At 46.9% G+C, this 23,797-nt stretch overlaps 1 protein-coding gene across 10 annotated transcripts in view; it reads left to right on the top strand.

The window, feature by feature from the left end:
- The window catches only part of LOC119820524 (lysoplasmalogenase-like), a 62,165-nt gene that overhangs the window by 14,276 nt on the left and 24,092 nt on the right, over nucleotides 1-23,797 (top strand). For 6 of the 10 annotated variants that reach the window (XM_038338948.2, XM_038338954.2, XM_038338947.2 and 3 more), the window contains 7 exons: nucleotides 4,945-5,038; nucleotides 14,079-14,112; nucleotides 14,301-14,567; nucleotides 16,345-16,611; nucleotides 18,377-18,643; nucleotides 20,494-20,760; nucleotides 22,598-22,864. In XM_038338948.2, the coding sequence (XP_038194876.1) occupies nucleotides 4,945-5,038; nucleotides 14,079-14,112; nucleotides 14,301-14,567; nucleotides 16,345-16,611; nucleotides 18,377-18,643; nucleotides 20,494-20,760; nucleotides 22,598-22,864 (1,463 nt within the window). The remainder of the gene's footprint in view (nucleotides 1-4,944; nucleotides 5,039-14,078; nucleotides 14,113-14,300; nucleotides 14,568-16,344; nucleotides 16,612-18,376; nucleotides 18,644-20,493; nucleotides 20,761-22,597; nucleotides 22,865-23,797) is intronic. The other 4 variants (XM_038338950.2, XM_038338952.2, XM_038338953.2 and 1 more) reach the window with 3 other exon arrangements.

Here is a 23,797-nt window from a genome sequence, read left to right as displayed (position 1 = left end):
ATGGATCATTACTTAACTCTTAAAAACAATGAAATTTGCAGGCAAATGGATAGAACTAGAAAAAATCCTGAGTGAAGTAAACCACACCCCAAAAGACAAACATGGTATGTACTCTCTTATAAGTGGTTATTGGCCATTAAATCAATGATAATCATGCTACAATCCACAGACCCAGAGAGGATAAGTAATGAGGAGGGCTGGAGCGGGGACGACGACATGTGAATTTCCCTGAGTGTTGACTGAGTTTTCTGTCCTGTCTGGTTCCTGTAGTCATTAAGTCCCAAAGAAATCACACAGAGGTCTACATTAATCGTAAACTGATTGGCCTAGTATCTCAGACTCCTTACTAACTCTTATAACTTATATTAGCCCATAATTCTTGTCTGTGTTAGCCACGTGGCTTGGTACCGTTTTTTGGCAAGGCAGTCACATCTTGCGTCCTCTGCATCTGGGTCACGACTGCAGACTGCACTTCCCTCTTCCCAGCATTCTCATTGCCCCACCTCTATTTCCTGCCTGGTTGCCCCACTTATATTCCTGCCTGACTACTGGCCAATCAGCATTTTATTAAAAATAGTACAAGTGACAGGCTGGCCTCAAACTCACAGAGATCTGCCTGTCTCTGCCTCCCAAGTGCTGGGATTAAAGGTGTATGCGACCATTGCCCACTCTTAGTTTTACTGCAACTTGAAGGAGGAGTGGATGGGGGTGGGCAGAAGGGAGGTGGGGATGGGGGTGGGAGGAGAAGGCGGAGGGGAAACTGTAAAAAAAAAATAAAAATGAGGGCTGGAGAGATGGCCCAGTGGTTAAGAGCACTGACTGCTCTTCCAAAGGACCCGGGTTCAATTCCCAGCACCCACATGACAACTCACAACTGTCTGAGATCCAGTTGCATGGGATCTGACACCTTCATACCAATGCATATAAAATAAAGTTGAATAAACCATTAAAATATTTTAAAAAATGAATGAATGAATAAAAACAAACAAATAAAAGGGAACTTATCTATTTGGCTTAGGCAGTGTGGTTTGGGTAGTCCGACGATGGCTGCCTTCATGCTGGAGAGGCTGAGTGCGACCTCTGCGGCTGTCTGGTCTGAGGCTGGGTGCCTCCGCAGTCCTAGCCTGCTGTTGAGGGATGTGAGGAATCCTAGAGAGCTACTGGTCCCCAGTATACACTGTAGGGCTGACGAGACTGGCACCAGTGAAAGGACGCTGTGGCAACAGAGTAGACGAATCGCCAACAAGACCCAAAAGCAAGCAGGTGAGAAACGGAAGCCTTTCCCCTCCTGCCTCCGTATGTCTGCATTGCCTCTGGAAGGTGTTTCCCACGTTTAGATGTGCCTTCCCACTTCGGTTAATGGAATCAAATAACCCTCAAACAGACATTCTCAGAGCCGACCTTAATCTAGATAATCCCTTAGTGGTGTGCCTTGGAGGCTTCTACCTCAATTGAGTCCAATTCTAGTCAAGTTGGCTACCAAGGTTTGCCATCAGAGGGGACAAACAGTGGCTTTTTCAGAGTCTTAGGTAAAGCATGCAGGACTCAGAAGAGCTGAAGACTGGTTTTGGAGATAGCCAGAACCTTGATCTTACTGCCCAGGCAGGCTAGCCACTCAGTGAATACTGGATTCATTGAGAAACTGTCTCAAAAGATAAGGCAGAGATAGATAGACAAAGATACCTGATGTCCGCTGTTGGCGTCCACACACAAATGATACATGCAATATGCACACACTCATAAAGAGACAAGACCGGGCGCTGGTGGTGCACACTTCTAATCTCAGCACTAAGGAGGCAGAGGCAGGTAAATCTCTGCGTTCAAGGCCAGTCTGATCTACAGAGATAGTTACAGGACAGCCAGGGCTACACAGAAACCCTGTCTTGAAAAATCAAAAGAACAAGCAAACAAGAAAGCAAAGTGGATGATAATTGGGGAACAAAAGTGGAGGTTGTCTTCTGTCCTACGTGCACACACACACACACACACACACACACACACACCCCTGTACACACGCTTAAATATGGATATTAAGTCCACTTTCTACAAGTCTACCACAACAGCTGTCCTTCATTTGATACGTCTCAAAGTCATAGGCTGCTTATCTCTGAATCTTTTTGACCGCACTCACTAAGGACATGTGCTGTTGTCTCTCCTGAGTTCTCCAGGAGCAATGCTGGCCATCTAGACTCTTGCTGCCAGAACCACATCAGCACCGAGGACAGCACCAGGGAGGCTTAAAGCCTGGCGATCTTGGTGCCTGCAGCCTTGAAAGGTCTCTTCCTTATGCTCCACTGTGTTCCTGGCTTCCTAGAGGATGCTCAGTGAGGGTTGTGTTGAGTGAAGAACTGAGACTGTTAGTGTGGTCTATCACAGATGTCTGCTAGGTCACCTGATTCAGAGTGCAGCAAGGTCCAGGTATGGGTGGCCATCCCCATCACTAGGATCTGAGGGCTTCCACATCCTACCCACATCTGTACCTGTGCATCCTCCAGCATACACAAGCAAGTCGTTATTCCCAACACACTGTGGCCAGTCTACCATAAGAAGACTCCCAGCCCCAGGCTTCCTTCCCACAGCGCCCTTTGCTTCCTCCTCCAGTAGTGAGGAGCTAAGAGGGCCTGGTTTCCGCAGAAGAGTAAAGCAGGCTGTAGTCATTTCTGGGGTCTTTCAATCCTGGTTTCACACGGATATGTTTAGATAGAATAGTGCTAGCTGGATCGGGGGGAGGGGTAATCCTCGGAAAGGAGCAAGAGCCAAGCAGGCGAGTCAGGAATGACTTACTAGAGCGAGATCATGGGAGTCCTAACCCCAGAGTGGAGTCATAGGGAGCGGGAGTGGTGGTGGTGGTGGTGGTGGTGGTGTGTGGCATGGAAAAGGTATGTGGATCCCAAGTGCAGATTAGGTGGCCTTTCCTGAGAGTCTGTGGACTTTCCAGAGTGGACAGGTGTTTCTATCCAGAAAACGTTCTCACTCTGATGAAGGGCAGGGAACGATAGATAGTGTTAGCAACAACGGCAATAAGAGATCTACTTAAGTTCCAACTGTGGGCCTGGAGAGATGACTCAGTGGCTAGCTGCTTGCCTCTCAAGGGTAAGGATCAGTTTGAGTTCCAGAATTCATATAAAAAAGGCCAGGCTCTTCATTACTTGCAAGCACAGTACAAGGGAAGTAGAGACTGTTAAATCCCTGGGGCTGATTGCTCAGGCAGTCCAGCCTAATCAGTGAGTTCTAAAACAATGAGAGACCCTGTCTCAGCAAGGCTGATGGTTCCTGATGTATAACCCCAACATTTTCCCTCTGGTCTCTATACAAATATATGCACACACACATGTAAGTCTCTCTCTCTCTCTCTCTCTCTCTCTCTCTCTCTCTCTCTCTCACACACACACACACACACATACACACTGGGACTTCAGTGTGGGCAGAGTAAAACTAGAAGAGGAAGCTGGTGATATTGTCAGAGAATAGATCCAAACAGAGCCTGAAGTCATTTGTATGTATATTCAGTCAACAAACGTTTACTGAGAACCTTTATGCTCTAATGAGGCTTCTAGGTTGCAGGTCTGTGATCCCAGATAATTGGGAAGCATAGGTAGGGAATGGCAAGTTTTAGGATGGCTTGGGAAACTTAAAATGAGACTATGTCTCAGAAGGCAAAAAGAGGGCCAGCAAGATGACTCAGTGGGTAAAGGCATTTGCTGCTCAGGGATCCTCTGAACCAAGCCACATGGTAGAAGATGAACTGACTACTGCAAGTGGTTCTCTGATGTCCACACATATACCACAGCATGCTTGCATGCACGTACACACACACACACACACACGTGCACACACACATGCACACACATGAAGTAAATATAAGCCTGGTAGTGGTGGCACACTCTTAATCCCAGCACTTGGGAGGCAGAGGCAGGTGAATCTCTGAGTTCGAGGCCAGCCTGGTCTGCAGAGCAAGTTCCAGGACAGCTAAGACTACACACAGAAACCCTGTTTCAACCCCCTACCTCCAAAAAGAGAGAAAGAAATGAATATAAAACTGAGTTAGAAGTAAAAAGAGAGATATGTAACCACAGAGGACTGTAACCACAGCATTTGGGGGGTAGAGGCAGGAGGATCAGGAGTTCAAGGCTGGCTTTGACTGTAATGAGTCTTTCTCTGTCCCACCAGTCAGCTCCCATATACGGTGACACAGAGACTTATTATTAATTATGTAAGCTTGGCCTTAGCGGAGGCTTGTCCCACTAGCTCTTATAACCTAACCCATTTCTATTAATCCACATTTTGCCTCGTGGCTTTTTAGCCTTATCTCCAAACTGTCCACCTTGCTTCCTCCCTGCATCTTGCTTATCCCGAGCACCTAGATTCCTCCTCCCCTTTCCTCTGCCTGGAGGTCCCGCTTATATTTCTGTCTAGCTATTGGCCGTTCAGCTGTCTGTCAGACCAATCACAGCAACGTACATTCACATAGCATACAGCTATCCCACAACATTTGACTACATAGTAGTTTCAAAGCCAGCCTGGGTCACATGAGACCCATCTAAAAATAAAAAAAAGGACCAAGTGTGGTGACAGCGTATGCTTTTAATTCCATCACTCAGGAAGCAGAAACAGGATCTGTGTGAGTTTAATGCCAGCCTGGTCTACATTGGGAGTTCTAGGCCAGCCAGGGGTAAGAAGTGAGGTCTTTCCTCAATACAAAAACACCAAGTAAAAGAGAGATGGGGATATAGGCCTGTGGTTGAGCATCTTGCCTAGAGTTCACCAGTGAAGAACTGGGCATGTATGCCTTCATATTACAGCGCTTGTCTGTATGCAGGAGGCCCTAGGTTCAGTTTCTAATATTGCATAAGTAAACAAGCTAGAAAGTTGTGTCTGTCCTTGTAAACATATATCACTACCTTAGTGTGAGGGCAACCATTGTGATGTCTTGTGTGTTGGCAGGATGACCAAGATCCCCAGGAGACCCTCAGTAAAATCATTGTGGATCTTGCCTCTGTTGCATGGAAGAAAACTATTTGGGATGATTGGAATTGAGGTAAAAATGCATTTTTCCAGTTTGTTAGTCAAATACCAAATTCCAAGGTCAGGATTATTTGGGAAAGAAAACCCTATACTGAGAATACCAGCTGCCTCTGAAGGTGTCGCCCTAGACAGGTGTCTGTCTTCACTTCCATTTCCCAAGGCCCACCACCCCCTGCACAGATTAATCATGTACACCAAAGGAGAAAGTTAGGACTATAGATGTAAGTCAGCTGGTAGATGCCCACCTAAGAAGGCACAAAACCCTGGGTCTGATCTTCAACACTGATGTAAGCTGAACACAGTGGCATACACCTACCTGTAATCCCTGCACTTGGGAGATAGGGCGTGGTGGTTTGAAAGAAAATGACCCCAAAGGGATTAGCACTATTAAGAGGTGTGGCCTAGTTGGAGGAAGTGTGTCACTTTGGGGGCAGGTGGTGAAGCCTTGTTAACCAATAATCTTTAAGAGATGGGCCTTAGTTAAGGCGTGGCGTCTCTGGGACCCAGGCATAAAGGTGTGCACCTCTGTGTGCGCACTCTCTGCACATTTCCCCGTGGGACATTGCTGTGCTTGGATTTCTCATTTCCTGTTTCGTGAGTTTTCTCCTTATAATAAATAAAATATAATTGTTTTATCCTTACTTAGCCTGGTTATTCCATTACCTGGTGCCCGGCTCGGCACACCTCCTCCCTCAGCCCACCTCAGCTGTGGCCTGTGGACAGAGCCAGCAGTTCATTTGGATATAGAATTCTCGCACAACGGCCTTTCTTGTTTAAAGGACAGATTGGCCGCAGTCCTTTATATTTTTTCATTACAAGCCTCAGAGCAGCTTCAAGTCCCTGCATGCTCTCCTGGGTGCCTGTGCCCCACTGCCACACACTGCAGAGAAACTCAGCGGTGACACGGGCTTTCTTGTTATGCCTGTGCTTGTGCAGTTGCTGACCAATCAGTCTGTGATTTACACTAAATAACCGTTTTTAGTCTGAGCATTGGGCATGATGGTTTGATCCAGAATGGCCCCCATAGGCTCATTTATTTGAGTAGCTGGTCCCCAGTTGGTAAACTGTTTGGGAAGGATTAGGAAATGTGGCTTGTTGGTGGGGATATGTCATTAGGGATGGACTTGGAGATTTTAGAAGCCCATGTCTGTAAATAGAGGAGGAACTTTCGTTTCCTGGCTGTGCAGTTTCTAATAATCACACAGAAGCTTAATACTAACTTACAAAATACTTGGCCAAACAGCTCAGGCTTATTACTAACTAGCTCTTACTTTTAAATGAACCCATTTCTATTAATCTCTGTATTGCCACATGACTCGTGGCTTCACCTGTGCTCTAACATGTCTAGCTCCTCTGACAGCTGACTTGCGTCCTTTCTATCCTACCCTTCTTTTTCCCTGTACTCAGTTTGGCTTTCCTGCCTAGCTATATTCTGCCTTGCTATAGGCCAAATCAGCTTTATTTATCATAAAACATAATCACAGCATACAGAAATACCATCCCACAGCACATGTCATTCCCAGTTAGCTCTCTCTACCTCATGTTTGTTGATCAGGATGTTAGCTGTCAGCTGCTGCTCCATTGCCATGCCTGCCTGCTGCCATGCTCCCCACCACAGTGGTCATAGACTCACTCTCTGTAGTGTAAGCCCCAATAAACTCTTTCTTCTATAAGTTGCCTTGGCCATGGTGTCTTCTCGCAACAATAGAAAAGTAACTAAAACAGGGCAGAAAAATTAGGAATTCAAGGTCACTCTCAGCCTCAAAGTGGGCTTGAGGCCAGCCTGAGTACGTGAATCAAAAACTAAACTGGAGCCTACAGTGGTGGTTCACACCTTTAATCCCAGCACTTGGGAGGAAGAAGCAGGTGGACCTTTGATTTTGAGGCCAACCTGGTCTACAGAGCTAGTCTAGTTCCAGAACAGACAAGGCTATACAGAGAGACTCTATCTTGTAAATGGAGACTGTGATTTTGTTTTCTAACTGCGCAGACCCAAACAATCACACAGAAACTATATTAATTCCAACACCATTTGACCCATGGCTCAGGCGTATTCTTAGACATCTTAAATCAACCCATTTCTATTATTTTATATTTTATTATGAGACTCATGGTTTGTTACCTCTTGTTTCTTAGGCAGCTACATGTCATTTTCCTGCCTAGCTATATTCTGCCCTGTTATAGGTCAAACAGCTTATTTATCTGCATTATATCTCTGTATTCATAGCATACAGAGGGGAATCCCACATTATCAGCTTGCATGCCACCATGTCCTGCCATGATGATAATGGACTAAGCCTCTGAACTGTAAGCCACCCCATTTAAATGATTTCCTTTATAAGAGTAGCTGTGGTATTGGTGTCTCTTAACATCAATAAAACCCTAACTGAGATACATTCCACCACCCAAACCCTCATACTATAGATTGGGAAAGCCAAATGTCATGCCTACTGTCATGAAGCTTCCCTTTTCATTGACCTGTGCAGGACTTAAGTGTGGAATATTCCTTTACACTGTGTGAATATGTCACTTTGGTTGGTTTAATAAAGAGGCTGATTGGCCACTAGCTGGGCAGGTATAGGTTAGGTGGGACTTGCAGACAAAAAGAACTTGAAGGAGAAGGGAGGAGCCTCAAGAGTCTCAAGGAGATGTGGAGAGGAGATGAACTTGCCATACTGAGAAAAGGTACCAAGTCATCTGGCAGAAAGTAGATAAGAAATATGGATTAATTTAAAATGTAAGAGTTAGTTAGTAATAAGCCTGAGCTATTAGTCACACATTTATAATAATAAGTCTCTGTGTGATTATTTGGGAACTGGTTGGCAGGACAGAAAAGACTGTCTATATCTAAGAGCAAGAAACACATGGGGCATCTGTCCACTCTTGATTCAATAATTAGTACTGTTTGGGGACCTTCAGAAGGCTGAGTGGGTTGCTGGAAAGCCAGCCTTGAGGGTTCAACTTCCTGATCTCAGATATGTGAGCATATCTTCCACTATCATGTCTTCCTGGATATGGTCTGTACCTTCTCTAGCTATGAGGCCAAAGCACCTTGTTAAATTGCTTCTGTTAGGTATTTTAGTAACAGTGTGGAAAAAATTAACTAACAATACATTGGGTCTTAGCCAGACCTGGAGATACAGTGACCTTTTAAATTAATTTTTTTTTTTTGGTTTTTCGAGACAGGGTTTCCCTGTAGTTTCTAGAGCCTGTCCTGGAGCTAGCTCTTGTAGACCAGGCTGGCCTCGAACTCAGAGATCCGCCTGCCTCTGCCTCCCGAGTGCTGGGATTAAAGGCGTGCGCCACCACCGCCCGGCCTAAATTAAATTATTTTTTAATTTATTCGTATGGCTGTTTCTTCTGCATGCGTGTCGTGCGGCATGTGCATGCAGTACCCACAGAGACCAGAAGAGGGAGGTAGATACCCTGGAACTGGAGTTGCAGATGGTTGTGAGCCTCCATGTGGGTGCTGTGACTAGAACCTGGGTCTTCTTGCAACAGCAACAAGTGCTGAGCCATCTATCCAGCCTTCACAGTGACCTTTTGTGTTCCCCACCATGGTTAATATTGAATCAGAGTGAGGGTCTAGTAACTGTAATTCCTTTTTCCTGAATGTTTCAGGGCATTGAGAGTTGGCCTCTAGCAGAAGTGAGGTGGAGGTTCACTGCTTAGGCTTTGATTGGTGTCAGTAAGCCCCCGAAGGGAACATGCCCCAGATGGAGGCATCGGTAAGTCCCCTGAAGGGAACATGCTCCAGATGGAGGCATCAGTAAGCCCCTGAAGGGTACCTGCCCCAGATGGAGGCATCAGCAAGCCCCTGAAGGGTACCCGCCCCAGATGGAGGCATCCATGTCTGAAACTCTCTGGGAGCTGGAAACCGAAGCTGTGAGCCCGTGTGGGTGGTTGTGTTGGTACCTCATTGACCTTTTTCCAGGTACTGAGCTGCCACTCCATTTGGTTACTCACAGATACCTGTCATCGAGAGACAGCAGTGTGTGGTTGTATGTTTGTATGTATGTATGTGTTACTTCAGATGGCCTCGCCCTATAGCCCAGCTACCCTTCATCTCACAGTGGTCCTTCTACCTTAGCCTCCCAAGTTCTGGGATGACAAACCTGAATCACCATGTCTGATGAGAATTGCTTTGCTTCATCACCATGCCTGCTTGCTGGCTTGCCTGCCTCCATACTCCCTGCCGTGATAGTCATGGACTCACCTTCTGGCACTGCAAGCCCCAGATAAAGTCTTTCTTCTATAAGTGGCCTTGGTCATAGCGTCTCTTCACAGTAATAGAAAAGTAAGCTTGCATTCCCTTCAGTAACAGGGTATGGGTGGGAGTGGGGGTGTGGGTGGGAATGTATTCTGCTCTGAAGGGTCAAGGAAGAAAAGGAAAACCCTATATGTCTTATTTAAGATGTGTTTGCCCTGCAGGACACCTGCTCCACTAGTCATCCAGAAGCCAGGGGGATGTAGACAACACTAGAGAAGATGTGTGTCTGGGCGTGGTAGTACACACCTTTAATGCCAACACTCAGGAGCCAGAGGCAGGCAGATCTCTGTGAGTTTGAGGCCAGTCTGGTCTACAGAGCAAGTTCCAGGATGGCCAGGGCTGTCACACAGAGAAACCTTGTCTTAAAAAATCAGAGAGAGAGAGAGAGAGTGAGAGAGAGAGAGAGAGAGAGAGAGAGAGAGAGAGAGAGAGAGAGAGAGAGAGAGAGAGAGGTTTGTGTGCGCACGCATGTGTGTAGCCTAGCATATTCAAACCCCAAACCCCTGGGTGTGATTCCCGGTACTGCAGAAAATGTTTATTATCTGTAAATACCTAGGTAGGGCTGGTGAAATGGCTCAGTGGGTAAAGTGTTATATAAAGGCACCTGAGGGCAGGGGAGAAGAAAGAGGGTCCTGGGAGCTCACTGACCAGCCTATTTAGCTAGTCCATGAAATCCAGGTACAGTGAAAGACCCTGTTCTGAAAAAAATAAGGTAGAGAGCAATAGCAATAGAGGAAAACATCCAGTGTTGACCTTTGCCCTCTGTGTTTCTGTTCATGGGCATGTGCACCATTATACGCGTGTATATCAAACACATGCCATGTTCCTAGGTAGTGAAAAATAATTTTTTTGGGACAAGACTCAAGCCCTCTGTCTCCTGGCTCTCAGAGTACAGCTGTAGGCTATGATGTACTGCAATACCTAATATTCATTTTGTATTTTTTGTGACAAGTCCTCATCGTATAGCCCTAGCTGCCCTGGGACTGGCTGTGTCCACCAGGCTGTTCTCACCTGCCTCTGCTAGGATTAAGGGCATGTGCCACCATGTCTGGCCCTCCTTTTTTCCTAAGGCAGAGGCCTCTATGTAATTGAGGTTGGCCCTAAACTCTACTGTGTAGATCATGCTGACCTCGGACAGGGTTTCTGCCTCTCAAGGGCTGGGATTACAGGTATGTGCCACCATATCCACTTTGTAGCGAAAGTTTTCAACCAGACCCCACCAAAGTAACCAAACTAAAATTCCCTATGATTCTAATGGTGGAACATTCAGGAAGGCCCTGAGGGGTTCAGATAACTGCATCCTCACATCCTAGGAGGTGTGGGTGGAAGAGAGGGGAACTGGGATGGGATAGGGTGGGAGTGGGAGGGGATTTGAGATAGGGTAGGAGTGAGGTGGGAGGAGATTCAGGATGGGGAAGGAATGAGGTGGGAGGGGGGCTGAGGTGGGGTAGGGGTGCAGTGGAAGGGAGGCTGAGATGGGATAGGGGTGCGGTGGAAGGGGGGCTGAGATGGGGTAGGGGTGTGGTGGAAGGGGGGCTGAGATGGGGTAGAGGTGCGGTGGAAGGGGGGCTGAGATGGGGTAGGGGTGTGGTGGAAGGGGGGCTGAGATGGGGTAAGGGTGTGGTGGAAGGGGGGCTGAGATGGGGTAGGGGTGCGGTGGAAGGGGGGGCTGAGGTAGGGTAGGGTGCAGTGTTAGGGGGTTGAGATGTCGCAGGGGTGAAGCCTGGAATCTTGTAAAGTGAAGTCTTTCCTGGAGGTCAAAGTGTAGCCCTTGCATTATGTCCCCTTTGAGGCCTGCTTCCTCCTCTCTGACTCAGGAACACTGTCCAAGGCTGAGATGGTTTCAGGATGGGGCAATAAATGCTAGTTCTCTCCCCACCCTTCCCCTGTAACTCTGCTCTATAACTGAGAGAGGTTATGGGAAGTGATAAGAAGGTCAAACACTTATTGTGATCAATATGTCATAGTAGATGACGCCACCCTGTGACCTTTACCTCCTGCTGGAAGACACAAACAGTGTCTTCCAGCGCTTGAGAGGGAGAGGCATAGTGGACAAGTGTGAGCCTTCTAGACAGGGAGACAAAAGACACAATGGCATTTGGGGGAAGTCAGTCAGGTGGACAAGAGCTTCTGCTACGTAGTGAGTTCAATCCATCCCAGGCTACCTGAGACGCTATCCCAAGAATAAAACAGGCAGGTGTGGTGTGGCATGCCGTCATTCTCAACACTCTGGGGAACAACCACTGACGTCGAGGTGAGTGTAGAACTCCGTGAGTTCGAGGCCAGTCTGATCTACATAGCAAGATCCTGACCAGACAGAGCTACGTAGAGAGACTCTGCCTCAAAAAACAAATGAAATACAAATTGTATCAGGGAATGGAACCAGTTGATGATTTGCTTGCATAACATGTACAAGGCCCTGGCTTTGATCACTAGTACTGAATAAGTATCCTGGAGATGATTATAGTCCCAGCTCTTTGGAGGTGGACCTGGGAAGAGCAGATCAGGAGTTGAAGGTCATGGGGAGTTTCAGACCAGCCTGGGGTATAAAGACAGGATCCTATGTAGCTCATGCTAGTCTCTCTGACCCTTGATCTTCCTCAATGCTGGGATGACAGATGTGATTACACACCTTGCTTTGATATGGAGCATACCATCCTCCCAGCTCAGCTTCTTGGGCACAGGGATAAGTATGCAAAACCACACCCTTTGTGGTGAGATTTTTTTCCAGACAACCATTTCGCTAATTCTTCGTGGCTTGTTTACAAGTGGCTGTGACCATTTTTCATAGAGGAGAAATCTGAGTCACCATGGATTGAAGTCACACTAAGGTCACAGAAAGGCCATTGGAGGGAAATATGCAAATGTAGATAGTCTGCCAGGATGGATGCAGCTCAGGGCTTCCTGGTGTGGACTGCTTCTGAGTCAGAGCTCAGTGGGGGCACCGGAGTGAGCCTGCTGGAGGGCAGGGGGAGGATGCGCTGTGGTGGAGACATCATATAGAAAGGTCAGGGCATGAGGGACATGCAGGGCTCACCTGAGAGAGTTGCAAAGGTCTGTGGGAGGCAGGAAGAGGACACGGAATCCAGAGACTGTGTCAGGCATAAGCTCTTCAATGGGACATGAGAGACAGCCTCCAGGCTAGTCGTTCATTGGTGTGTGTGTGTGGGGGGTATGTGTGTATATGCCTATGCATTTACATGTATAAATGTGTGTGAAATATGTTTGTGTACATATGGGTATGTATACATGCATATATATGCATATGTATATGTATGTATGTGTGGATGGATGTGTGTGTCTATGTCTATGTGCATATGTGTGAAAATGTGTATGTTTATGTGTATATATGTGTGTGGAATATGTGTGTGTACATATGGGTATGTACTCATGCTTATGTATATATGTGGGTACCTATTTATATGTATTTGTGGCTATATGTGTGTAAATGTATATGTGCTTGTATGTGTGTAGTCCTGACTTGCTTGTAATTTACAATAACCCTGCCCTAGCTTCCCTTCTCAAGCTGGGATTACAGGTGTGAGTCACCACACCTGGCTTCGGGATGGCTGTGATGTGTTCCATCCACCAAGAGAGGACAGTCAGATGGGCATTTGTGCCTTTGAAATCTGCATGGTGCATTCACACACAGTGGGAGCCGACCTCTGTTTATCTAGGGGCTCTGAAGGCAGCTGAGAGGAGAAGAAGCTTTTGTGGCACAAAATTGGGGGAGCTGAGCCCTGAGCATTCCAGATAGGGCCAAAGAGAAGATGCCCAGGATGTCTGTTGGTGTGGGGGATTGGGAAGGAAAGGAAGGAGGGTGAGGGACAGGGCAGGGCCCAGCTGGGCTCTCAAGCTTAGAGCTTCTACTTCCTCCTCCACCCATTCCAGTGTTAGCCTCTGGCCTCACCAATGGGCTGGCAAAAGAAAAAGTCTTAGGTTTAAAGTCCAACAGGTAGAGGTTCCAGACCTAGGATTCCTGTGTTCCCTGCACAGTATCGGGACACATGGCCAGAGCTGGTGGGAACCTGGGGGTCTGGGGGAGCTTGGTGCTACTGGTAAGTTCTTTCGTGCTCAGGACTGAGCTCGGGGCCAAGGGAGGGAGGGAGGCATAGGAAGGGGCTAGAATCTACATTCCCAGAGATGTGGAGGAAGGGCCCTCAGCCAGGGCCTTGAAGAAGCAGGGGATGGTCTTTAGCGGGAGAGGGAAGAAAGCGCTGAGATTGGAGGAATATAGACAAATCTGACCATACTGGATGTTTTAGGGTCTGGTATGACAGTGAACATGGGATCAGGCTGTTCGCACACACAGCCCAGCCCTCCTCCTCAGATTCAGAAGCCCAGAGCCTACCCGCCCTCCTCCACACCCAGAGATCCACGGTGACCAAGCTCGGATCTACCTCCCTCTGCCCACAGTCTGTCTCCAGAGTTCATTTTTGTTTTCCTCTAGTCGTCCCTCTTGGTCCCTGGGCGCCCTTCCCCAGGGCCTCTGCTTATATTTTTCAGAAAGTGAAAGTACTCACAGTGTCTTTTGCCCTTATCTGGGAAGCAGCCTCTGTTCCTGCTTCCCTGGAGCTCCACCTCTGCCGTGGGTGACCAGCTTCCTAACCAACAGCACCACTGTTGGGGTGCCCTTACCACACCCTGTCCCCACATTCCTCTCCTTGGTCAGGTGGAAGGAAAGGTTGGGGGCAGAGATCAGGACAGTCTCCAGCAGCCTGTCAGCCCCACCTCCCCAGTCTCACCTAGCTCAGCTAACTTCTTCCTACCTGGATCCCTCTAGGGTCTGTATAGCTGTGCTGTGCCCCGGGCGGCTGGTGAGTAAATTCCTACCTTTAATCGTTGTCCTTGCCAAGACAGAAATCCTTTGACTCAGATGGACCCTAGTGGGCTGAGGACAAGGGTAGTTTCTAAATTAGGGGAGGAGGGAGGTACAGGGTGATAGGAGGAGGAAAAATGTTTGATCTATGCTTTTTTAATCTGAAAGCCACACTCCAATTTTCAGCTCTAAATGGAGTGAGTAACCTGAAGGCAGAGGACCAGACCAACAGCTCCATCACCCTGAAGTGGGAGGCCCCAAACGATACTGACTCTGGAAACCTGAACTACTGGGTTCTGTGCCATAAAGATGATAACATATATAAAACTGAAAACACAACAGAAACCAGTTTAACGGTAGATGGACTGGCTCCGGCTTCCTTATACAAATTTGTAGTGTGGGTAGAAAAAGATGGAACCAATAGCACCACGGAGACCATCAATGCCACCACAGGTGAGAGCCAGACTCTCTTGTATTCTTTCTTCCTTTTGAAGGGATGTGTTTAAAGGGGTGACCAGAGAGCCTGGTAGTGGTGGAGCACACCTTTAATCTCAGCCCTTGCACTTGGAGCCAGGCAGATCTCTTTGACTCTGAGGTCGGCCTGCTCTACATAGTGAGTTTCTGAACAGTCAGAGGAACACAGGAGTAACCATGTTGAGAGAGAGAAAGAGAGAGGGCAGGGAGAGGGAGGGAGGGAGGAAGAGGTAGAGGGAGAAGGGGAGAGAGAGGACAGAGGTGGCAGATTCCATAATCAAACAGAACTAGACTGAAACACAAACAAGTGAAAATCTGGGGTTTATCACCCACCTTAAACAGAGGAACCTGGACACAGGTGACATTGACCCTCATAGTTCTGTGACCCAGTGGGTCCAAGAGGACCCTTTCTTTATATTATGAGCATAAAGGGAGCACGACACCGGCATGCCTAATTTCATAGTAAACTATTCCTATCTCCATGCCATGTGACTGGCCTCTTCCCAAGAGCTCACCCATCACACAAAACTTGTACCTCCTTATTGGACTTCCTATTGTTCTCAGCCATCCCACCCTACAACGGGGCTCATGACCCACATAAATGTGAGGACCAGGATCAGTTGACCTTCCCATTGGGCCCTACTTAGAGCCCCAACCCAGAGCAATTTAAGGACAGGCGACCTGAGGAACAACTGCATTGGTTTTTGTTTTTATTTTCTGACCTGGGTGTGGGTGTTGAGTTACCGACTGAGGTGGCTGTGTCACTGAAGACAGTGGCTTCTTCTCAATCAGCAACCCTGGACTGTAAGGTCTCATAAGGGACTCCTCCGTTTATTGCTGAGTACTTAGGGCTTTAATCTTGTGTAGGCTTCATACCTACAAGTACAGCTGTTGGGTTCATTTGTACTACAGCCATGTCATCCCCAGACAGCAAGGCACACCTCCTCTCTGTCTTCCGGTTTTTACATTCTGTTCACCCCTTTTCCATGATGATCTCTGAGCCCTGGTGGTGTTGACAGATATGTCTTCAACCACTAAGCCATCCCTGAATCTCTGTGTTAACCACCATCCCCTACAGACAGCAGCTTCTATGACCAATGATGAGGAGCCATGAAGGTCTCTGGTACCAGTCCATTCACCGGCACCCACTTGTTCCTGGCGATCGGTGGGCTTCTGCACATGCACATCCTGGCTCATTATTATTTTGATTTATTTATTTATATTTTATCTATCTACCTATCTCTTTATTTTTCGATCTATCAATCTATCTCTTTACTTGTTTATTATTTTGCTTTTCAAGTCAGAGTTTCTGTGGGTAGCACAGATGGGCTTGTAAGTCAGTGTGTAGACCTGGTTGATCTCAAACTGACTGCCTCAACATGCTGGTAATAAAGGCACAAGCCACTACACCGGCTGATTCAGGACTCTGTGAATGTGTGTGTGAGAATGTGTGTGTGTGTAGGCAGAGCTTATTCTCAGCTGTCTTCCTCTGTGGTTCATTATCTAATTCATTTCTTTTTCTTTATCTTAATCTATTCCTTGCTGTCATATATCCGTGCTTTTGTGTGCATTCTCATGTGTGGATATGAGTCCATATTCCCGGCCTGGAATTCACTATGAAGCCCAGGCTGTCTTTGAACTTATGAAGTCCTCCTGCCTCAGTCCCCCAAGGGATGAGATTGTATTGTTGTCACAACTCACTCTGGTTTCACAGGTTGAGTAAACAAATGTTTCTCCCTTCTGCCCTTGTTTTCAGCTCCAAACCCAGTAAGAAACCTGAGTGTGGAAACTCAGACCAACAGCTCCATCACCCTGAGCTGGGAGGAACCAAACGTTACTGACCCTGAGAACCTGACCTACTGGGTTCAGTGCCATGGAGATGATACCATATATAAAATTGAAAACACCACAGACACCATATTAACGGTAGATGGTCTTGTTCCGGCTTTCTCATATGAATTTTCCGTGTGGGTAGAATACGATGGAATCAGAAGCACCAATGAGACCCTCAAGGCCTCCACAGGTGAGAGCCAGACTCTCTTGTATTCTTTCTTCCTTTTGAAGGGACATGTTTTGGGGTGATCATAGAGCCTGGTGGTGGTGGCGCACACCTTTAATCCCAGCATTTGCGCTCAGAGCCAGGCAGATCTCTTTGAGTCTGAGTTTGGCCTGCTCTACAGAGTGAGTTTCTGAACAGTCAGAGCAACACAGAGTAACCGTGTCAAGAGAGAAAGAGAGAGAGAGAGAGAGAGAGAGAGAGAGAGAGAGAGAGAGAGAGAGAACACAGAAGGTGGCAGAATCTGCGAACAAACTAAACTAGACTAAAACACAAACAAGTGAAAATCTGGGGTTCATCAGCCACCTTAAACAGAGGAACCTGGACACAGGTGACATTGACCCTCATAGTTCTGTGACCCAGTGGGTCCAAGAGGACCCTTTCTTTATATTATGAGCATAAAGGGAGCATGACACCGGCATGCCTAATTTCATAGTAAACTATTCCTATCTCCATGCCATGTGACTGGCCTCTTCCCAAGAGCTCACCCATCACACAAAACTTGTACCTCCCTATTGGACTTCCTATTGCTGTCAGCCACTCCAACCTATCACGGGGTCCATGACCTACATAAATGTGAGAACCGGGAACACTGATCCTCCCATTGGTCCCTACTTAGATCCCCAACCCAGAACAATTTAAGGACAGGCGATCTGAAGAAAAACTGCATTGCCTTTTGTTTTTATTTTGTGACCTGGGTGTGGGTATGGAGTTCCCTACTGAGGTGCCTGTCACTGAAGACAGTGGATTCCTCTCAGTCAGCATTCCAGGACTGTAAGGTCTCATGAGGGCCACCTCCATTTATGGCTGAGTACTTAGAGCTTTAATCTTGTGTAGGCTTCATACCTACAAGCACAGCTGCTGGGGTTCATTTGTACTACAGCCTCGTCATCCCCAGACAGCAATGCACACTTCCTCTCTGTCTTCTGGTTCTTACATTCTGTTCACCTCTTTCCCCGATGATCTGTGAGCCTAGGAGGTGCTGACAGATACCTCTTCAACCACTAAGCCTTCCCTGAATCTCTGTGTTAACCACCATCCCCTACAAACAGCAGCTTCTATGACCAAGGATGAGGAGCCATGACGGTCCCTGGTACCAGTCCATGCACTGGCCCCCACTTGTCCCTGGAGCTCTGTGGGCTCCTGCACGTGTACATCCTGGCTCATTATTATTATTATTATTATTATTTTATTTATATTTGTCTATTTACCTATTTCTTCATCTTTTGATCTATCAATCTATCTCTTTATTTGTCTATTATTTTGTTTTTCAAGACAGAGTTTCTCTGGGTAGCACAGATGGTCTTGTAAGTCAGTGTGTAGACCTGGCTGATCTCAAACTGACTACCTTCCATGCGCTGGTAATAAAGGCACAAGCCACTACACCGGCTGATTCAGGACTCTGTGAATGTGTGTGTGAGAATGTGTGTGTGTTTAGGCAGAGCTTATTCTCAGCTGTCTTCCTCTGTGGTTCATTATCTAATTCATTTCTTTTTCTTTATCTTAATCTATTCCTTGCTGTCATATATCCGTGCTTTTGTGTGCATTCTCATGTGTGGATATGAGTCCATATTCCCGGCCTGGAATTCACTATGAAGCCCAGGCTGTCTTTGAACTTATGAAGTCCTCCTGCCTCAGTCCCCCAAGGGATGAGATTGTATTGTTGTCACAACTCACTCTGGTTTCACAGGTTGAGTAAACAAATGTTTCTCCCTTCTGCCCTTGTTTTCAGCTCCAAACCCAGTAAGAAACCTGAGTGTGGAAACTCAGACCAACAGCTCCATCACCCTGAGCTGGGAGGCCCCAAACGTTACTGACCCTGAGAACCTGACCTACTGGGTTCAGTGCCATGGAGATGATACCATATATAAAATTGAAAACACCACAGACACCATATTAACGGTAGATGGTCTTGTTCCGGCTTTCTCATATGAATTTTCCGTGTGGGTAGAATACGATGGAATCAGAAGCACCAATGAGACCCTCAAGGCCTCCACAGGTGAGAGCCAGACTCTCTTGTATTCTTTCTTCCTTTTGAAGGAATGGGTTCAAGGGTTGACTGGAGAGCCTTGTGGTGGTGGTGCACACCATCAGTCCCAGAACTTGGGCTCAGAGCCAGGCAGATATCTTTGATTCTGAGGATGGGCTGTTCTACAGAGTGAGTTTCTGAAGCGTGAGCAACACAGTGTAAGCATGTCGAGAGAGAGAGCAAGAGGTCAAGTGAGAGAGCAAGAGAGTGAGAGTGAGAGAGAGAGACACACACACACACACAGAGAGAGAGAGAGAGAGAGGGGGAGAGAGAGAGAGAGAGAGAGAGAGAGAGAGAGAGAGAGAGAACACAGAAGGTGGCAGAATCTGCGAACAAACTAAACTAGACTAAAACACAAACAAGTGAAAATCTGGGGTTCATCAGCCACCTTAAACAGAGGAACCTGGACACAGGTGACATTGACCCTCATAGTTCTGTGACCCAGTGGGTCCAAGAGGACCCTTTCTTTATATTATGAGCATAAAGGGAGCATGACACCGGCATGCCTAATTTCATAGTAAACTATTCCTATCTCCATGCCATGTGACTGGCCTCTTCCCAAGAGCTCACCCATCACACAAAACTTGTACCTCCCTATTGGACTTCCTATTGCTGTCAGCCACTCCAACCTATCACGGGGTCCATGACCTACATAAATGTGAGAACCGGGAACATTGATCCTCCCATTGGTCCCTACTTAGATCCCCAACCCAGAACAATTTAAGGACAGGCGATCTGAAGAAAAACTGCATTGCCTTTTGTTTTTATTTTGTGACCTGGGTGTGGGTATGGAGTTCCCTACTGAGGTGCCTGTCACTGAAGACAGTGGATTCCTCTCAGTCAGCATTCCAGGACTGTAAGGTCTCATGAGGGCCACCTCCATTTATGGCTGAGTACTTAGAGCTTTAATCTTGTGTAGGCTTCATACCTACAAGCACAGCTGCTGGGGTTCATTTGTACTACAGCCTCGTCATCCCCAGACAGCAATGCACACTTCCTCTCTGTCTTCTGGTTCTTACATTCTGTTCACCTCTTTCCCCGATGATCTGTGAGCCTAGGAGGTGCTGACAGATACCTCTTCAACCACTAAGCCTTCCCTGAATCTCTGTGTTAACCACCATCCCCTACAAACAGCAGCTTCTATGACCAAGGATGAGGAGCCATGACGGTCCCTGGTACCAGTCCATGCACTGGCCCCCACTTGTCCCTGGAGCTCTGTGGGCTCCTGCACGTGTACATCCTGGCTCATTATTATTATTATTATTATTATTATTATTTTATTTATATTTGTCTATTTACCTATTTCTTCATCTTTTGATCTATCAATCTATCTCTTTATTTGTCTATTATTTTGTTTTTCAAGACAGAGTTTCTCTGGGTAGCACAGATGGTCTTGTAAGTCAGTGTGTAGACCTGGCTGATCTCAAACTGACTACCTTCCATGTGCTGGTAATAAAGGCACAAGCCACTACACCGGCTGATTCAGGACTCTGTGAATGTGTGTGTGAGAATGTGTGTGTGTGTAGGCAGAGCTTATTCTCAGCTGTCTTCCTCTGTGGTTCATTATCTAATTCATTTCTTTTTCTTTATCTTAATCTATTCCTTGCTGTCATATATCCGTGCTTTTGTGTGCATTCTCATGTGTGGATATGAGTCCATATTCCCGGCCTGGAATTCACTATGAAGCCCAGGCTGTCTTTGAACTTATGAAGTCCTCCTGCCTCAGTCCCCCAAGGGATGAGATTGTATTGTTGTCACAACTCACTCTGGTTTCACAGGTTGAGTAAACAAATGTTTCTCCCTTCTGCCCTTGTTTTCAGCTCCAAACCCAGTAAGAAACCTGAGTGTGGAAACTCAGACCAACAGCTCCATCACCCTGAGCTGGGAGGCCCCAAACGTTACTGACCCTGAGAACCTGACCTACTGGGTTCAGTGCCATGGAGATGATACCATATATAAAATTGAAAACACCACAGACACCATATTAACGGTAGATGGTCTTGTTCCGGCTTTCTCATATGAATTTTCCGTGTGGGTAGAATACGATGGAATCAGAAGCACCAATGAGACCCTCAAGGCCTCCACAGGTGAGAGCCAGACTCTCTTGTATTCTTTCTTCCTTTTGAAGGAATGGGTTCAAGGGTTGACTGGAGAGCCTTGTGGTGGTGGTGCACACCATCAGTCCCAGAACTTGGGCTCAGAGCCAGGCAGATATCTTTGATTCTGAGGATGGGCTGTTCTACAGAGTGAGTTTCTGAAGCGTGAGCAACACAGTGTAAGCATGTCGAGAGAGAGAGCAAGAGGTCAAGTGAGAGAGCAAGAGAGTGAGAGTGAGAGAGAGAGACACACACACACACACACAGAGAGATAGAGAGAGAGGGGGAGAGAGAGAGAGAGAGAGAGAGAGAGAGAACACAGAAGGTGGCAGAATCTGCGAACAAACTAAACTAGACTAAAACACAAACAAGTGAAAATCTGGGGTTCATCAGCCACCTTAAACAGAGGAACCTGGACACAGGTGACATTGACCCTCATAGTTCTGTGACCCAGTGGGTCCAAGAGGACCCTTTCTTTATATTATGAGCATAAAGGGAGCATGACACCGGCATGCCTAATTTCATAGTAAACTATTCCTATCTCCATGCCATGTGACTGGCCTCTTCCCAAGAGCTCACCCATCACACAAAACTTGTACCTCCCTATTGGACTTCCTATTGCTGTCAGCCACTCCAACCTATCACGGGGTCCATGACCTACATAAATGTGAGAACCGGGAACATTGATCCTCCCATTGGTCCCTACTTAGATCCCCAACCCAGAACAATTTAAGGACAGGCGATCTGAAGAAAAACTGCATTGCCTTTTGTTTTTATTTTGTGACCTGGGTGTGGGTATGGAGTTCCCTACTGAGGTGCCTGTCACTGAAGACAGTGGATTCCTCTCAGTCAGCATTCCAGGACTGTAAGGTCTCATGAGGGCCACCTCCATTTATGGCTGAGTACTTAGAGCTTTAATCTTGTGTAGGCTTCATACCTACAAGCACAGCTGCTGGGGTTCATTTGTACTACAGCCTCGTCATCCCCAGACAGCAATGCACACTTCCTCTCTGTCTTCTGGTTCTTACATTCTGTTCACCTCTTTCCCCGATGATCTGTGAGCCTAGGAGGTGCTGACAGATACCTCTTCAACCACTAAGCCTTCCCTGAATCTCTGTGTTAACCACCATCCCCTACAAACAGCAGCTTCTATGACCAAGGATGAGGAGCCATGACGGTCCCTGGTACCAGTCCATGCACTGGCCCCCACTTGTCCCTGGAGCTCTGTGGGCTCCTGCACGTGTACATCCTGGCTCATTATTATTATTATTATTATTATTATTATTTTATTTATATTGTCTATTTACCTATTTCTTCATCTTTTGATCTATCAATCTATCTCTTTATTTGTCTATTATTTTGTTTTTCAAGACAGAGTTTCTCTGGGTAGCACAGATGGTCTTGTAAGTCAGTGTGTAGACCTGGCTGATCTCAAACTGACTACCTTCCATGCGCTGGTAATAAAGGCACAAGCCACTACACCGGCTGATTCAGGACTCTGTGAATGTGTGTGTGAGAATGTGTGTGTGTTTAGGCAGAGCTTATTCTCAGCTGTCTTCCTCTGTGGTTCATTATCTAATTCATTTCTTTTTCTTTATCTTAATCTATTCCTTGCTGTCATATATCCGTGCTTTTGTGTGCATTCTCATGTGTGGATATGAGTCCATATTCCCGGCCTGGAATTCACTATGAAGCCCAGGCTGTCTTTGAACTTATGAAGTCCTCCTGCCTCAGTCCCCCAAGGGATGAGATTGTATTGTTGTCACAACTCACTCTGGTTTCACAGGTTGAGTAAACAAATGTTTCTCCCTTCTGCCCTTGTTTTCAGCTCCAAACCCAGTAAGAAACCTGAGTGTGGAAACTCAGACCAACAGCTCCATCACCCTGAGCTGGGAGGAACCAAACGTTACTGACCCTGAGAACCTGACCTACTGGGTTCAGTGCCATGGAGATGATACCATATATAAAATTGAAAACACCACAGACACCATATTAACGGTAGATGGTCTTGTTCCGGCTTTCTCATATGAATTTTCCGTGTGGGTAGAATACGATGGAATCAGAAGCACCAATGAGACCCTCAAGGCCTCCACAGGTGAGAGCCAGACTCTCTTGTATTCTTTCTTCCTTTTGAAGGAATGGGTTCAAGGGTTGACTGGAGAGCCTTGTGGTGGTAGCGTACACCATCAGTCCCAGAACTTGGGCTCAGAGCCAGGCAGATATCTTTGATTCTGAGGATGGGCTGTTCTACAGAGTGAGTTTCTGAAGCGTGAGCAACACAGTGTAAGCATGTCGAGAGAGAGAGCAAGAGGTCAAGTGAGAGAGCAAGAGAGTGAGAGTGAGAGAGAGAGACACACACAGAGAGAGAGAGAGAGAGAGAGAGAGAGAGAGAGAGAGAGAGAGAGAGAGAGAGAGAGAGAGAGAGAGAGAGAGAGAGGAAGCCCCAACCCAGAGCAATTTAAAGACAGGCGATCTGATGCATGAATGCATTGATTTTGTTTTATTTTATAACCAGGGTGTGGGAATGGGGTTACCCACTGAGGTGGCTGTGTCACTGAAGGCAGTGGCTTCCTCTCAATTAGCAATCCTGGACTGTAAGGTTTCTTGAGGGCCTCCTGCCTTTGTCTGAGTACTTAGGGCTTTAATCTCATGTAACCTTCATATCTACAAGCACAGCTGCTTGGGTTCATTTGTGCTACAGCCTCGTCATTCCCAGACAGCAATGCACACCCCCTCTGTGTCTTCTGGTTCTTACATTCTGTTCTCTCCTCTTCTGTGAATTCTCTGAGCCTTGGAGTGGCTAAGAGATATGTCTTTAACCTCTAAGCTATTCCAGAATCTCTATGTTACCCACCATCCCTACACAGAGCAGCTTCTATGACCAAGGATGGGGAGCCATGAAGGTCAGTGGTACCAGTCCATTCACTGGTCCCCACTTGTCCTTGGAGTTCTATGGGCTTCTGCACGTGCACAGTCTGGCTCATTATTATTTTGATTTATTTATTTATATTTTATCTATCTACCTATC

Source organism: Arvicola amphibius, chromosome 8, assembly GCF_903992535.2.
Source record: "Arvicola amphibius chromosome 8, mArvAmp1.2, whole genome shotgun sequence".
Taxonomy (NCBI): Eukaryota; Metazoa; Chordata; class Mammalia; order Rodentia; family Cricetidae; genus Arvicola; species Arvicola amphibius.
The sequence above is the reverse complement of the archived record's forward strand: the minus strand, read 5'-3'. Positions and strand labels throughout refer to the sequence as shown.